The 15,897-nt window shown below is 39.7% G+C and overlaps 2 protein-coding genes across 13 annotated transcripts in view; one reads left to right on the plus strand and one right to left on the minus strand.

Annotated features, from left to right (window-relative positions):
* Positions 1-1,074, minus strand: part of LRRC40 (leucine rich repeat containing 40) — a 56,470-nt gene extending 55,396 nt beyond the window's left edge. For 4 of the 5 annotated variants that reach the window (XM_070405369.1, XM_070405368.1, XM_070405366.1 and 1 more), the window contains exon 1: positions 916-1,074. In XM_070405369.1, coding sequence (XP_070261470.1) covers positions 916-1,066 — 151 coding nt within the window. In that variant the 5' untranslated portion in view covers positions 1,067-1,074. The remainder of the gene's footprint in view (positions 1-915) is intronic. The other variant, XM_070405367.1, reaches the window with a different exon arrangement.
* A 139-nt stretch (positions 1,075-1,213) lies between these two features.
* SRSF11 (serine and arginine rich splicing factor 11) overlaps positions 1,214-15,897 on the plus strand; it is a 50,392-nt gene continuing 35,708 nt past the window's right edge. For 7 of the 8 annotated variants that reach the window (XM_070405373.1, XM_070405375.1, XM_070405377.1 and 4 more), the window contains exon 1: positions 1,222-1,289. The gene's annotated coding sequence lies outside the window, so the exon portion shown is untranslated. Of the gene's footprint in view, positions 1,290-15,897 lie in introns of all 8 variants that reach the window. The other variant, XM_070405374.1, reaches the window with a different exon arrangement.

Genomic DNA, 15,897 nt, shown 5'->3' on the forward strand with positions numbered 1-15,897 from the left:
ATTTTTCCAAGCTTTGGGAAAACCAAGTGTATATGCATGTCGTTTTAAAATATTTATATTCCCATAGATTAAAAGCTTTACCAGGTAGAGCAGAGATTTTAGGTCATATACCCTTTCATTCATTCAGCAGGATTTCTTGGTCTACTCTACACATGCATGGCACACACAAAAAAGCAATTATTAGAAGGAAAGTGGAAAGTTTTAATACCAGATAGCCTAAAACCTGACTATAAATAGAGGACATCATTACCGGAAGAATGATACACTGTCTCCTTCCCCACCTCCCACTACCTTCCAGATAGTCGGAAGAGCATCTGGCTATTTGTTCTTCACTCATGGTACCCAAATTGGTGCTTGTTGAGCTTTTATTAGGTTTATCAGGATGGCCCCAAATTCACTCTGTAGGGCATCTATCCTGATCCGCAATTTGGGAAATATGCTTATTATTCCTTGTAGTTTAGGACAGCTCGGGTGCACAAAGAAAAGTGTCTTGTCAGGGAACAGTGGCATGAACAAAGTTCACAAAGGAGCGGATAAAGTGCAGAATTTTAGGTCAAATTAAAAGGAGGGAAATGAGGGCCAAAGCAACAAAGTATTTGCCCATCATGTGATAGCTAATTTATTCACACATTAGATCGTTTATCTCATAGACTGTGGGAATCCCGGAAGGCGTCCCGTTTAAATGTTGGCCCATTCCCATCAGGGTCCCTTCACCACACATTCCTGAAGAGAGAGTCGGAACCGAACCGGGCTGACCGAGCCTATGGGAGTGCGGTGAGTACCTCGATTAAAGCCCGGGGGTCCTGGCCAGAAGCGTGAGGCAAAGGTGGCCAAAGCCAAGCCAGAGGAAAGGGAGGTGGCCCGGAACGAGGGCTTTCTGACAGGACGCAAATCGGGTCGCACCCTGGACCTTACCTTCGCTGAGGTTCCGCCCCGACAGGTTTAACTGGCCGCTCTTCCTCGCCGCCTTTAGCAGCCCCTGGGGCACGGAGGCACCGCAGTCTCCCCTTTCAGCTCTGAAACCCGCTCGGGGATCCCGCCCCGCGACCCCTTTCAGACGCGACATGTTCCCACCCCGAGTCCCGCAGCAGAGAGCCCTGCGCGTGACGCTCAAAGGCGGCGCCGCCTTCGGCCCCGCCCTCCTGGGGGCGCGCGCGCTCGGGGCGCGGGGCCTTCCGCGCTTGGCGGCGCGGCCTCGATGACGTCACTGTCCGTGACTGGAGCTGGAGGACAGAGGAGCCCTTCCCTTTGCCGGCGCCAGCCTGGTCTCTTGGAATTACTTCGTTCAAGTAAGTGTGTGTAAGCGGCCGAGGAAGGACTTGAGGTTGTATTGTGTGCAGTGTTCCCGCGATGCCCTCCTTCTCCTCGGTGTCCCCGCCGTGGCCAGGGTGGCGGGAAAGAATAACCTTTTCTGCTTCCTCCTTCTGGCCTGAACTGAACGTGGGCCTGGAGTAAAACTTGAGACCTGGGCGCGGTCTGCCGCCTAGCTGGACCCTAGCCTGTTTGTCGCTGCTGGTGCTGGCGCCAAATCTCCGCCCGGCGTAGAAAAGAAAGCTGGTTTCTGTTCTTCCGGACTGTATTCTCTGACTCCCAGAGTTGGTGTGCCTGGCCTGCTGTTGTGTGGAGTTCATAGGCCAGCCTCGGAAGTAGTGTGAGATGGAAGGGTTGGCCGCAGGGAGAGGAGGGGGACAGGCTTAGTAACTGTTTTCCAGGGAATCGAGTGGAGGCACAAGCTTTAGCAGAGCGGAAACGGCTTGGAAGCCCGGAGATACGAGTTCGAATCCCAGCTGCTTCTCTATCTTACCAGCGATGTAGCTGTAGGCAATTTACTTGATCTCTTTTTAAAGCTCACTTTTTAAAACTTAATTTAGAAAGAATAATTTGTATCTCACTTGACTTTTAAAATAATTAAGTGACGCTAACGTTTTCAATATTGAGCGCTTAGTGAAGAAGGGGACTCCAATCCAGAATAGAAAAGGATTTTTTTAAAAAAATATTTCTATTGATTGCAGAGAGGAAGGGAGAGAGAGATAGAAACACCAGAGATGAGAGAGAATCATTGATCGGCCGCCTCCTGCCCGCCCACACGAGGGATCGCGCCCGCAGCCGGGGCATGTGCCCTGACCGGGAATCAAACCGTGAGCTCCCGGTTCATAGGTCGTCGCTCAGCCACGCCTGCCGGGCAAAGGACAATTTTGTTCAGTTAGGTCGGTTTTCCTGGAAAGTTAGTTTCTGTCTGAAATGTACAACTTTATTAATTAAACAAAGAAGTAAGAACTCATCATCTTTAGACTTTTCTTTTGCCTGAAGTGATTTTGTTTTAATAAGCATATACGTACCGGGAAATGCCCTCCCGAGCCCCATCCACTCGGCGGGAGATCGGTGGGATGTTTGAAAGGTAGAATGACAAAATCTGCAGCACAAACAGTTTTGCCCGAGTCCTGGTTCTTGCTACCTCTGATAGTCGGTTTTTAACCCCCTCTCGCTTTTTTTCTCTTTAGTTCTGTAGAGCCCTGTACACTAAGAGTGAACAGCAGAAAAGTACCAGTAGTTACACTACCAAGCAAGAAAAGAGTGGGTTTTGCCCAGCCGATGTGGCACAGTGGTTGAGTGTGGACCCGTGAACTCAGGAGGTTGTGGGTTCGATTCAGGTCAGAGCACGTGCCCAGGTTGGGGGCCTGACCCCCCAGTAGGGGGCCTGCAGGAGTCAGCCTTGATGTCCTTCTCATCATGGATATTTCTCTCTCTCTTATCCCTCTCTTTATAAAATCAAATTTTTAAAATGGGTTTTAAAGCAAGAACGAGCCGAAACCGGTTTGGCTCGGTGGATAGAGCATCGGCCTGCGGACTGAGGGGTCCCGGGTTCGATTCCGGTCAGGGGCATGTCCCTTGGTTGCGGGCATGTCCCCAGTGGGGGATGTGCAGGAGGCAGCTGGACGATGTTTCTCTCTCATCGATGTTTCTATCTCTCTATCTCTCTCCCTTCCTCTCTGTAAAAAATCAATAAAATATATTAAAAAAATAAAATAAAAATAAAGCAAGAACAATAGCAGATTATGCAAGGTCACTAATGAGATCTCTCCTCCCCCCAGTTTGTCTTGACAATTTGATTTTAGCCACCTTATTGATATTAAGCCTTTACTTAGTGCCAGGCTCAGTGCTAATCATACCTCTTTCTGCTATCTCTTTTTTTAGCTCAATAACCAATTTGCAGATGAAGAAATTGATGCTAAAAGGGATTAAGAAATTTATCTAAGGTCACAAGTTTCTATAAGTTCTATGGCCAGGAATTTGAATCTAGATCTCTTTCCTAAACCTTTCTTGTTAATCATTATTATTCGGCTAGTGGCTTTTATTTCATCACTTTCAACTTGCTTTTTAGTCTGGACCCATTTTAAGGGACACTTCAAATATGTTTTAGGAGACATTTATTTATTAGAGAAAACCCTTTTTCTCTTCTGTAGGATTTAACCTACCTTTGAATGATGAATTGTTCAAGTATCAAATTTTACAATAGCCACCCCTCTCCCTACAATAAGGTCTTCAGCATTGCTTTAAATAACATGCAAGGTATAATTTGTTCATTTATTGTGCTCCTACTTGAAGTTAAGTATTTCATTATTGGTATTTCATTTGCTCTGACCGGGGATTGAACTGCAACCTTGGCTTATCTAGGTGACACTCTAACCAACTGAGCTACCGTCAGAGCACATTGTTGCATTTTGTTTAAGAGAAGCACAGCCTGTTTAATGGAAAAGTACTTGTGAAAAATCCAAGTGACTTACATTTTTAGTAAACAATAGATATAAAGTGACATGTAAAAATTGTACTAGAATGTATTCACAGTACCACTAGTATTGTATCTGTGAAGCAAGTGCAAATGGATGAAAATTATTTCCTCATGCAATTTGGAAAATTACATGTTCTATCAATTGTATTACTTTAGGAAAAATGCATTACAAATTTTTAAAAACTCAGCCCTTTTTCAACGTGAACATATTTGTTGAAAAATATTCATAAGTTAAAGTACTTGTTTTTTTTAAAAAAACAGATTATTAAAATAATATGGATATCTCCTTTATGAGTTTGTTTGCTTTAAAAAAAAACAGATTATTAAAATAATCTGGAGGCCCCTGCATAGCTACCTTTTGCAATAAAATTTGTCTAGCTATAATTTACTCATTTTTTTAAAGTAATGGAAGGTTTCACTCTTCTAACTTATTTGCTAAATTAAAAAAAGAAAGTGAAGAAACCAAAAATATATTGAGTCTAAGAATTACATTGACCGAAAAAAATATTTTGTTTCATAAGGGAAAATAAGACTATTATCAAAGTAAGAGTAGCTTATCTCCACCATTAAAATTTAATGACATTTTCAAACATGGCTGTGTTACTCTTATGAACATTACTACATTTGTTTTCCATTCAGCTCCATAACTGCCAACTTTTAAAAGTAGCAAAAAATGCTGTGTTATTTCTTTGAAGACATATATATATTTTGCATTTGTAATCATGGTTTCAAATGTGGCTTTGATTTGTATTTTGTTGCTATTGGAGTAGTTTGTGGCAATTTTTTTTTTTTTTTTTTTTTTTTTTTTATGGAGACAGTGCATTTTATTTTAGGTTATTCATTTGTGTATTTTTTGTTTCCAGTGCTTCTCTTTCTTGTTTTTGAGTCATAAAGTAGTAATCTTACTCTAGGAGGTTTAATATTTTATTCAAATGTTGAGTGATATAATTCTCTCTACTTTCAATACAAAAGAATTTTAGCCCACCAGCTTTAGGAAAATATTTTCATTTTCCTTTTATAAAAAGGTTTTTACATGCTAGTGTTTTTCACATGAAGAAAAGTGGAAGAACTACTTCAAAATATTTTTCTTTTCATCCTAATTTCAGTTTTCTTTTTTGGTTTGTTTTTTTATTGGAAAAAAAAAAAAGCTAAAATCAGTGTGGTTGTAAAGCACTTTTATGTCATTAAATAAAAACATTATGGTATCATTTATAGTTTTTTCTCAAATCAGCTGAAAATGTTTCCCACTATTCCAGTGAGTCTTAATCCTAAACTTAATAGCTGTTTGTTTTCTTGCTCATTTTTCAAGATTAATGTGTTCTGTGACCTAAAGTCTTAATATTAATTGTATAGGTTTTATGAGTTTGTTTGCTTTAATATAGTAAAGTAATACAGAGAGAAAATTAGGGCACCAAACCCTAGAACAGTGGTTCTCAACCTGTGGGTCGCAACCCCTTTGGGGGTCGAACAACTCTCTCACAGGAGTCGCCTAAGACCATGGGAAAACATATATATAATTACATATTGTTTACAGTAGCAAAATTACAGTTATGAAGTAGCAACGAAAATAATTTTATGGTTGGGGGTCACCACAACATGAGGAACTGTATTAAAGGGTCGAGGCATTAGGAAGGTTGAGAACCACTGCCCTAGAAGGTACTTCATAGTACCATTCTATCTCTGTTTTAAACACATACAAAACCACTACCAAATAAATCTGTTTAAAAATTAGTTTAATTAGCCAAACCGGTTTGGCTCAGTGGATAGAGCGTCGGCCTGCAGACTGAAAGGTGTCCCAGGTTCGATTCCAGTCAAGGGCATGTACCTTGGTTATGGGCACATCCCCAGTAGGGGGTGTGCAGGAGGCGGCTGGCCGATGTTTCTCTCTCATCGATATTTCTAACTCTCTATCCCTCTCCCTTCCTCTCTGTAAAAAATCAATAAAATATATATTTTTTTAAAAAATTAGTTTAATTAAAATCCACTAAATTAGAATTTGACTTTATATCACCCCCTGCCAATAGCTTTGTCCTATTGGATTCAACTTGCAACCTCATTTGCTCAGTACTTCTGAAAGAGAGTGACATTGCCCCCCTGGAGTGGCTCAGTTGAGCATTGTCCGGTGAACTGAAACGTCACTGTTGGATTCCTGGTCAGGGCACATGCCTGGATTTTGGGCTCAATCCCCAGTAAGGGGTGTGCAGGAGGCAGTGGTTCATGTTTCTTTCTCACTTCTCTCCCTCTCCCTCTCCCTCTCCCTCTCCCTCCCCCTATCCTCCCTCTCTTTTCCTCTCTAAAAAAAATCAATAAAAACATTTTTTAAAGTGACATAAATGATTATACATGGCATATATTGTTCTATATGAGGAAAGCTCCTTAACTGTCTTATGAAGACAAGCTATGGTCCCTGAGATTATTTTTAGTGTCAACTTAAGTTGATAAGGAAGGAAAATGTGGATAATTTGATAGCTATTGACAATCACAATCAGATTTTTACTTAAAAAATTGATACTCGCCGAAACCGGTTTGGCTCGGTGGATAGAGCGTCGGCCTGCGGACTGAAGGGTCCCGGGTTCCATTCCGGTCAAGGGCGTGTGCCTGGGTTTCGGGCACATCCCCGGTGGGAGATGTGCAGGAGGCAGCTGATCGATGTGTCTCTCTCATCGATGTTTCTAACTCTCTATCTCTCTCCCTTCCTCTCTGTAAAAAATCAATAAAATATATTTAAAAAAAAATTGATACTCAAATTTTGAGTTGGAATATTTATACTCACAAATACAATTGATATAAATTCCAGTTTAACTAATTTTTTTCTGCATCAATTTTTCTTAATCCTTTAAAATATCACAATTAAATTTAGAAGATACCATCTTTGGCATGTTGAAATACTAGTGAACATTTAAATACTTGGCCTACAATGCAAATCTTCGAATCCAGCTTTACTCTTCATATTTCTAAAGATATGTGTTTTGCACTCATCACTAAATTTACAGTTAATATAGCTTTGACTTTTTTCATTTTAGAGATGCTAAACTTTTTGCTTTTCTTTTAACTTGTCATTTCCTTAGGAAGTTACCTTTCTACTATCTCTTCCCTCCTTCAAAATAATTATTTGATCAATGTCTCCACATGCTTTAGACTTCAGTTTGAGCAAATTGTGGCTTGAAACTAACTTCATAGTTTTAAGTGATAGGGTGACAAATAGGGGAAAGAAGTATTACAGCTTTTAGCTTTAGTGCATGTCCGGAATTCATATTGTTTCATATACTTAGTAATATTTTCTTCTTTTTTTTTAATCTGTGCTTTTCGTTATTTCCAAGTCTGTTGCTCTGACCCATGTCACAGTACTTTTATTTAAGACTAGAGGCCGGTGGACGAAATTCGTGCATGGAGTGGAGGGGGGCAGGAGGGCTCCCTCAGCCCTGACTGCACCCTCTCACATTCCAGGACCTTTCAGACATCCCTCTCGCAATCTGGGACAATCTGGGACCGCTGGCTCCTAACCGCTCGCCTGCCTGCCTGCTTCATCGCCCCTAACCACTCTGCCTGATTGCCCCTAACCACTCTGCCTTCCTTCCTGGTCACCCTTAACTGCTCATCTGCCTGACTGATCACTCCTAACTGCTTCTGCCTCGACCCCTGCTGCCATGGCTTCGTCTCTAGAAGGTCATTCGACTGTCTGGTCTAATTAGCATATTATGCTTTTATTAGTATAGATTAGTGAAACATATCTATAGTTGTGTCTTTTGAAAATAAGAATAATGTTCTTGCTCTGAGAAATGTAGAAAAGTAATTGAATCCTTCCTAGAAAGAGTTTTCCATAAAACAATTGTGTTTTGTCATCCATCTATCTATGCATGCAATTAATTGATAAAATGCTGCTTTAGGATCAAAGTGAATATGAAAACTTGAAATCTGTTGGTGTCATGTTTCTGTTACAACAGTTTCTTAAAGGAGAAAGGGCATCTAAGAATAGTATATTTCATGTTCACTACCACTTAACAGTTTACAAAGTATTTTCACAGTTGACAGTAATTCACTAAGTAAGACAAAAAGTATTATTGTTATTATTCATCCACTGAAAAGATGAGATAGTTGAACACATTTTCCTGTAATGGTACATACCATTTGTTGAGTGCCTGTGTGCTGAGCACTGTGGTAGGTTCTTCATATCCATAATATTTCAAATTTTGGAAACTTTAAATAGTATCATTATTCTCATTTTTCACATAAGGGAATTGGGGCTCACATAACTAATTATGGGCAGTACTTATAGTAGCTGACAACATACATTGGAGAGTGGAATGGGAGACTTATACTTTGTTACACTCACATAGATATACACTATTTAACATTTTGCATTTATTACTTTATAACAAATTTTTACTATGCCACAAAAAGAAACCATGTTAAAATGTGGGATCTTAAATAAGAAACTTCTGTATATATGTTCACTCTTCTGATTCATATTTTTCATGTGAATAATAAAGTAGCATTAGTCCAAGGTACTAGCCTAAAGGAATGGTATATCACTTGTGAACTGGTTAATGTTTAGCTTTACTAATCATTTTCATTAGTATTCTCACTTCAACCTCACAACAACCCAGTGAGGTAAGCTTTATTTCAGAGAAGGAAATAGAACCACAAAGTAATGAACCAAAGGTCACAATAAACCTAATCGGTGATAGATTCCATCAGTCTGTTCTCTGTATCTGTGAGTCTATTTCTGTGTTGTTGTGTGTTTTTTTTTTTCAAGCTGTGTTTAGACCATGATTACATTATGCTGTTGTATATTAATCCTTTATCTAGAAGTGTTAACTATTCTTTGTTTGTTTATTTGTTTTTTGTGTGTTTTTAATATATATTTTTATTGATTTCAGAAAGGAAGGGAGAGGGAGAGAGATATAGAAACATCAATGGTGAGAGAGAATCATTGATCAGCTGCCTTCTGCAGTCCTCCTACTGGGGATCGAGCCCACAACCCCCGGGCATGAAATAGAACCTGGAACCATTTAGTCTGCAGGCCAACACTGTATCCACTGAACCAAACCACTAGGCTATTTCTGTGGGTATTTTGTTGTTGTTTAGATTGTTCTTTATGTTCCACATAAAAGTGAAATCATATGGTATTTCTCTTTCTCTTACTGACTTATTTCATTTAGCATAATACCTTCTACATCAATCCATGCTGTCACAAATGGTGATTTTGTTCTTTTTAATGTCTAGGCCAGGGGTCCTCAAACTTTTTAAACAGGGGGCCAGTTCACTGTCCCTCAGACCGTTGGAGGGCTGGACTATAGTTTTAAAAAAAACTATGAACAAATTCCTATGCACACTGCACATATCTTATTTTGAAGTAAAAAAACAAAACGGGAACAAATACAATATTTGTATTTGCATGTGGCCCGAGGGCCGTAGTTTGAGGACCCCTGGTCTAGGCCTACGTTCTTAATCACCTGTAGTGCCTTTATATGTTGGGAGGATTAACAGGCATTTTAAAAGCATTCCATTACTGTACATTCACTTGTTACTGAGTTGAATATACTTTTTTTTTTTTTTACCAGTTTTATAAGACTCTAGAAATAATTTTCTTTCATGAAGAGGAACTAAATTTTATAGCATAAGGGGAAAAAGGAGTTCAAATGGTGCAAATGTTTAATTTCTTGACTTGGAAAAAGTATTTAATGTTAAAATGCTTGAAATGTTAAAATACTTACAGATACATATAACTGCCCTAACTGGTTTAGCTCAGTGGATAAAGTGTCGGCCTGCGGACTCAAGGGTCCCAGGTTTGATTCCGGTCAAGGGCATGTACCTTGGTTGTGGGCACATCCCCAGTATGGAGTGTGCAGGAGGCAGCTGATCAATGTTTCTCTCTCATCGATGTTTCTGACTCTATCCCTCTCCCTTCCTCTCTGTAAAAAATCAATAAAATATGTTTATTCCCCAACCCCCATCAGGGCACATGTGGGAGGCAACCAATCGATGTGTCTCTCTCACATTGATGTTTCTCTCTTTCTCTCTCCCTGTCTTCCACTCTCTCTAAAAATCAATGGAAAAATGTCCTTGGAAGAGGAATAACAGCAGCAACAAAAAAGCCAAATATCTGTAGGACTAAATTGACTGATTTTCCAAGCTTGGGCATTATAGCTGAGAATACTGTATATATGGATACAGCAGTACCTTAATGCTCGAACTACTACTTTTTTTTCTCTATGTTAATCATAAAAATAAAGCTTTGAAAAATGGGCACATACAGCTTTTTGCCTATAATTTCAAAGTGCTCACAGACCCTGTGCTGTCAATTTTAAAATGTAAGTCTAGAATCCCTACTGTTAATAAGTTGAACAATACGAAACAACTATTTGGAAATGAACTTAGACTTTTATTATGTCTTGATGTGTGGGTCCATCCATCCATCTGTCATCGTCCTCTAGTGCTAACTCATTCTTTAGTCTTTCCCCTTCATTTAGATGGAGCAGAAGAAAGGGGAGCTTGAGATTTACAATTTTGATTTTAAAATAGATATTCATATTTGTAGAATTATCTAATTTATAGAACTGGGAATAGAATGGAAATACAATGATCTAATATGTAGAATTACAGATACAAATTAAAATAGATCTGCAGGTAAATTTTTTTAAAGTTACAGATTTGTAAGTAATTTATGTCCTAGGTTTTTCTTATTGCTGTCTATAGCCAAATACTTTGACAGTGTATCTCAATCAAATTTCCCTGTAAATCAAACAAATGTATTCCTGTCTTCATTCACCCAGCCTTTGTTTAACAGATTATGTGAAGCATTTGTAAAGTTTCCAGCACATAGATGATACTCAGTAAGTTTTTATCAAATGCTGAATTAGTTCCAATATAATATTGTTGGGCATTAGAAACACAAAGATTAATACATTGTCTTGGCTGTCCTCAAAAAGTGTATTTGCTAGAGGAAAAGATCTACTTAACAACTAATTTTATTTTATTTTTTAAAATATATTTCATTGATTTTTTTACAGAGAGGAAGGGAGAGGGATAGAGAGTTAGAAACATCGATCAGCTGCCTCCTGCACATCCCCTACTGGGTATGTGCCCGCAACCAAGGTACGTGCCCGCAACCAGGGTACATGCCCTTGACCGGAAAAGAACCTAGGACCCTTGAGTCCGCAGGCCGATGCTCTATCTACTGAGCCAAACCGGTTAGGGCGTAACAACTAATTTTATAAAAGACCTGTTGCTTTTGCAGATACACAAAATTGTGTCAATTTGAGGACTCCACCATCTTTTCCATTAGAGGGTAAGAAGGTATTTAACAACAGAGGTGGCAACTTAGCCAACTGAGAACTTGTTATCCAGTGGGTAGAGTGATATCTGTGCCTATTCTGTTTTTAAATTGGAGAACTTCTATCTAAATATATGGTGTTTTTTTCTTAGAAATGTCTTTGCTACAAGTAGTTTTCTTTTGTTGTTGTTTTATTGAGATATTAGAGGGCCGATGCATGAAATTCGTGCAAGGGACTCGGCCCTCGAGGCTCCATGGCCCTGACCCCCGCCGCGCCCTCCCCCCCCCCACTGTTCGTTCTGAAAGGTTGTTCCACTGTCCAGTCTAATTAGCATATTAGCTCTTTATTGTATATGGTAACTGACTTATAGCACTATGTAAGTTTAGAGTGTACGGCATAAAGGTTTGACTTACATGTATTGTGAAATGATTAAATAAGTTTAGTTAACATCCATCTCATATAGAAATAAAGAAAAAGATTTTTTTTCCTTGTGATGAGAACTCTTGGGATCTACTCTTTTAATAATTTTCATATATACCACACAGTAGTGTTAAGTATAGTCATCATGTTGTATACTATATCCCTAGTACTTATTTTATATCTGGAAGTTTGTACCTATCAACCACCCTCTTCCACCGTTTCTGGTAATTAGTAATCCTATCTCTTTTTCTATGAGTTATTTTGTTTGTTTCTTTGTTTGTTTGTTTGTTTGTTTGTTTTAGATCCTACTGTGATGTCATATAGTATTTGTCTTTCTTTGTCTGACATATTTTATTTAGCATAATGCCCTCAAGGTCCATCCATGTTTTTGAAAATGACAGGATTTACTTTTTATTGCTGAATAATATTTGAGAGAGAGAGTGTGTGTGTGTGTGTGTGTGTGTGTATTCATCCATGGACACTTGCCTGTTTCCATGTCTGAGCTATTGTAAACAATGCTGTTGTGAACATGGGGGTGCAGATATCACTTCAACATAGTGTTTTCATTTCCTTTGGATATATTCCCAGGAGTGGGATTGTTGGGTTATATGGTAGTTCTATTTTGAACTTTTTTTCTTTTTTTTAAATTAAATCTTTATTGTTCATATTATTACAGTTGTTCCTCTTTTTTTCCCCCCATAGCTCCCCTCCACCTGGTTCCTACCCCCCCCTCCGCCCTCACCCGCCCCCCCCCCACTGTCCTCATCCATAGGTGTGCGATTTTTATTCCATCTCTTCCCGCATCCCTCAAACCCCTTTCCCCCCCAAGAATAGTCAGTCCACTCCCTTTCTATGCCCCTGATTCTATTATAATCACCAGTTTATTCTGTTCATCAGATTATTTATTCACTTGATTTTTAGATTCACTTGTTGATAGATGTGTATTTGTTGTTCATAGTTTGTATCTTTACCTTTTTCTTCTTCTTCCTCTTCTTAAAGGATACCTTTCAGCATTTCATATAATACTGGTTTGGTGGTGATGAACTCCTTTAGCTTTTTCTTATCTGTGAAGCTCTTTATCTGACCTTCAATTCTGAATGATAGCTTTGCTGGATAAAGTAATCTTGGTTGTAGGTTCTTGCTATTCATCACTTTGAATATTTCTTGCCACTCCCTTCTGGCCTGCATAATTTCTATTGAGAAATCAGCTGACAGTCGTATGGGTACTCCCTTGTAGGTAACTAGCTGTTTTTCTCTTGCTGCTTTTAAGATTATCTCTTTGTCTTTTGCTCTTGGCATTTTAATTATGATGTGTCTTGGTGTAGTCCTCTTTGGATTCCTTTTGTTTGGGGTTCTCTGTGCATCCTGGACTTGTAAGTCTATTTCTTTCACCAGGTAGGGGAAGTTTTCTGTCATTATTTCTTCAAATAGGTTTTCAATATCTTGCTCTCTCTCTTCTTCTGGCACCCCTATAATTCGGATGTTGGTATGCTTGAAGCTGTCCCAGAGGCTCCTTACACTATCTTCGTATTTTTGGATTCTTTTTTCATTTTGCTTTTCCGGTTGGGTGTTTTTTGCTTCTTCATATTTCAAATCTTTGACTTGATTCTTGCGATCCTCTAGTCTGCTGTTGGGAGTCTGTATAATATTCTTTATTTCAGTCAGTGTATGCTTAATTTCTAGTTGGTCCTTTATCACAACCTCAAGGGTCTCATTAGATTTCTTGAGGGTCTCATTAAGTTTATCGGCGGTTTCTAGAAAATTCTTGAAAAACCTTAAAAGTGTGGTTTTGAACTCTATATCCAGTAGTTTGCTTTCCTCCATTTCTGTCATTTGTGTCCTGTTTCTTTGTCTCCGCATTTTTTTATGCTTTGCTGTGTCGATAGAGTGGCTTTCTGTGCTAGGTGTCCTATAGGGCCCAGTGGCTCAGCCTCCCCAATTACCGGAGGTGGACACTCTTGGTGCACCCCATTGTGGGCTTTGTGCACAGTCTTGTTATAGTTAAGCCTTGATTGTTGTAGGTAATACTGGGAGGATTTGACCTCCAGGCCAATTGGCTGTGAGAATCGGCTGTGTCTGCAGTGGGAGAACTTCTGTGTTGGAGACCGCGGCAAGACTTGCTTCAATGGGGATGGGGCTTTGGTGGTCACTGAGTCTGCCCCCTGAGTGTGTCCTTTATGGATCCGAGTAGCTGCAATCTGGATGGTCCCACTCTGACCACCAGGAGCACTGGCTCCTGGATCTCTAAGGAGGTGCTAATCTAGCCTTTGCCTGAGGCTACTCAGCAGGAGCCAGCTGTGAGGCAATGCAAGTTGCCTTGGGGCCTTGGGCCAGCTGCAGTTTGTTAGGTAATTATCAGATTACAAGGGGCAGGCCTTTCATATGCAAAAGCCTCTGTGCATGGCTTGGGTGGGGCGGGATCCCAGGGGATCAACAGGGCGGAGCGAGCAGTTATGGCTGCTCTGTCCTGCCCTCAGAGGCCCTGCTTCTCTGTGTCCCGGCAATCGCTGCAAGCACCTCCGAGAGAAAGCTGCCCTCAAGTTCCGACCGATGCCAGACCAGTTTCTCCCGTATGAGTCTGGGTCCCCAGAGACTCGCCCAGAACTGGAGCTCAGAGCTTGAGATTCCCTCCCAATTGAAAAAGACAACCGTGTCCTCAACCACCAGCCCTCTCCGCATTCGCCTCTGTACCTCTGTATTTTACTTCCGCACCGCACCTCCTCTGAGTCTCGGTATGCTTTTCTCTTTCCTTCTAGTTGTAGAATTTCCACTCAGCCAGCCTTCCTGTGGTTCTGGATGATGTCCGTTCCGTCTTTTAGTTGTATTTTTGAAGTGGTTGTGCGAGGCAGCAATCTCCGGTGTTTACCTATGCCGCCATCTTGGTTTTTTCTCTATTTTGAATTTTTTAAGAAGCCTGCATATTATTTGGCATAGTGTCTATACCAATTTACAGTCCCACCAGTAGTGCACAAGGGTTCCTCTTTCTCCACATCCTCCCCAGTATTTATTACCCGTCTTTTTGGTGCTAGCCATTCCAACAGGCATAAGGTGATATCTCATTGTAGTTTTGATTTGTATTTCCCTAAAGATTAGGGATGCTGGGCATCTTTATGGGGACCTATTGGCTATTTTATTCTTCTTTAGACAAATGTCTGTTCAGGTCCTTTGCCCGTTTTTAATTGGATTACTGTATTTGTTTTTTCCTGTTATATGACTTCCCTGTATATTTTAGATATTAACTTCTTTTCTTTATTATATATGATAACTGACTTATAGCACTATGTAAGTTTAGACAACCCATTCCATAGGTTGTCTTTTCATTTTGGTGATGGTTTCCTTTGCTGTGCAGAAGCTTTTTAGTTTGATGTGGTCCTGTGTGTTTATTGTTTGTGCTTTTGGTGTCCCATCAAAAAAATCATTGCCAAGTCCAATATCCAGGGGCTTTTTTCCTATGTTCTTTTCTAGGAGTTTTATGGTTTCAGGTCTTTAATCCATTTTGAGTTACTTTTTGTGAGTAGTGTAATATAGGGGTCTAGTTTCATTCTTTTATATATGAGATCTTTTTTTAAAATATATTTTTATTGATTTCAGAGAGGGAGAGAAACATCAATGATGAGAAAGAATCATTGATCGACTGCCATCCAGCACGTCCCCTACTGGGGATTGAGCCCACAAACCAGGCATATGACCAACTGATTCATAGTTTGACACTCAACCACTGAGGCACACTGGCTGGGCATGATACACAACAGTTATCAAACTGTTAAGAATCTGTAATTGGCAGTTAAATACGTATGTCATTTTCAAAATAAGTTACATTTTTTTATTCAGAGATACACATTTGTGATTGACATAGATTTAGTTGTAATTTGTAATTTTGCTGAGGCTTAGATTCACAAACCCATCCTGTTTTATATAAGAGCTAGCAGAAGTAACTTAGCTAGTACGTAAACTAGGCCAGTTGGCTCTACATCAAATTTCAATAACTTTGTGTTCTGATCTCTCACAAATTATACTCTTAACTGCATTATTTCACACAGGTATTTACTAATGAAAATATTCCATAAAGCCTCAGGTGTTAACCTCCAAAAATATTCAGGATCAGGTATATTATTAAACAATTGTCATAGAATAAATGGCTCTTTATTCAGGCACGTGTTCGACATATTTATTAGGTATTGACTGTGTGACAGACATTGATTGTGCTAGGTCCTAAACCAGGGGTGGGCAAACTTTTTGACTCGAGGGCCACAAGGGTTCTTAAACTGGACCGGAGGGCCGGAACAAAAGCATGGATGGAGTGTTTGTGTGAACTAATATAAATTCAAAGTAAACATCATTACATAAAAGGGTACGGTCTTTTTTTTTTTTTAGTTTTATTCATTTCAAACGGGCCGGATCGCGGGCCGT

Source organism: Myotis yumanensis, unplaced genomic scaffold, assembly GCF_028538775.1.
Source record: "Myotis yumanensis isolate MYYU_CA2020_CCGP unplaced genomic scaffold, mMyoYum1.0.hap1 SCAF_2, whole genome shotgun sequence".
In the NCBI taxonomy this organism is placed as follows: domain Eukaryota; kingdom Metazoa; phylum Chordata; class Mammalia; order Chiroptera; family Vespertilionidae; genus Myotis; species Myotis yumanensis.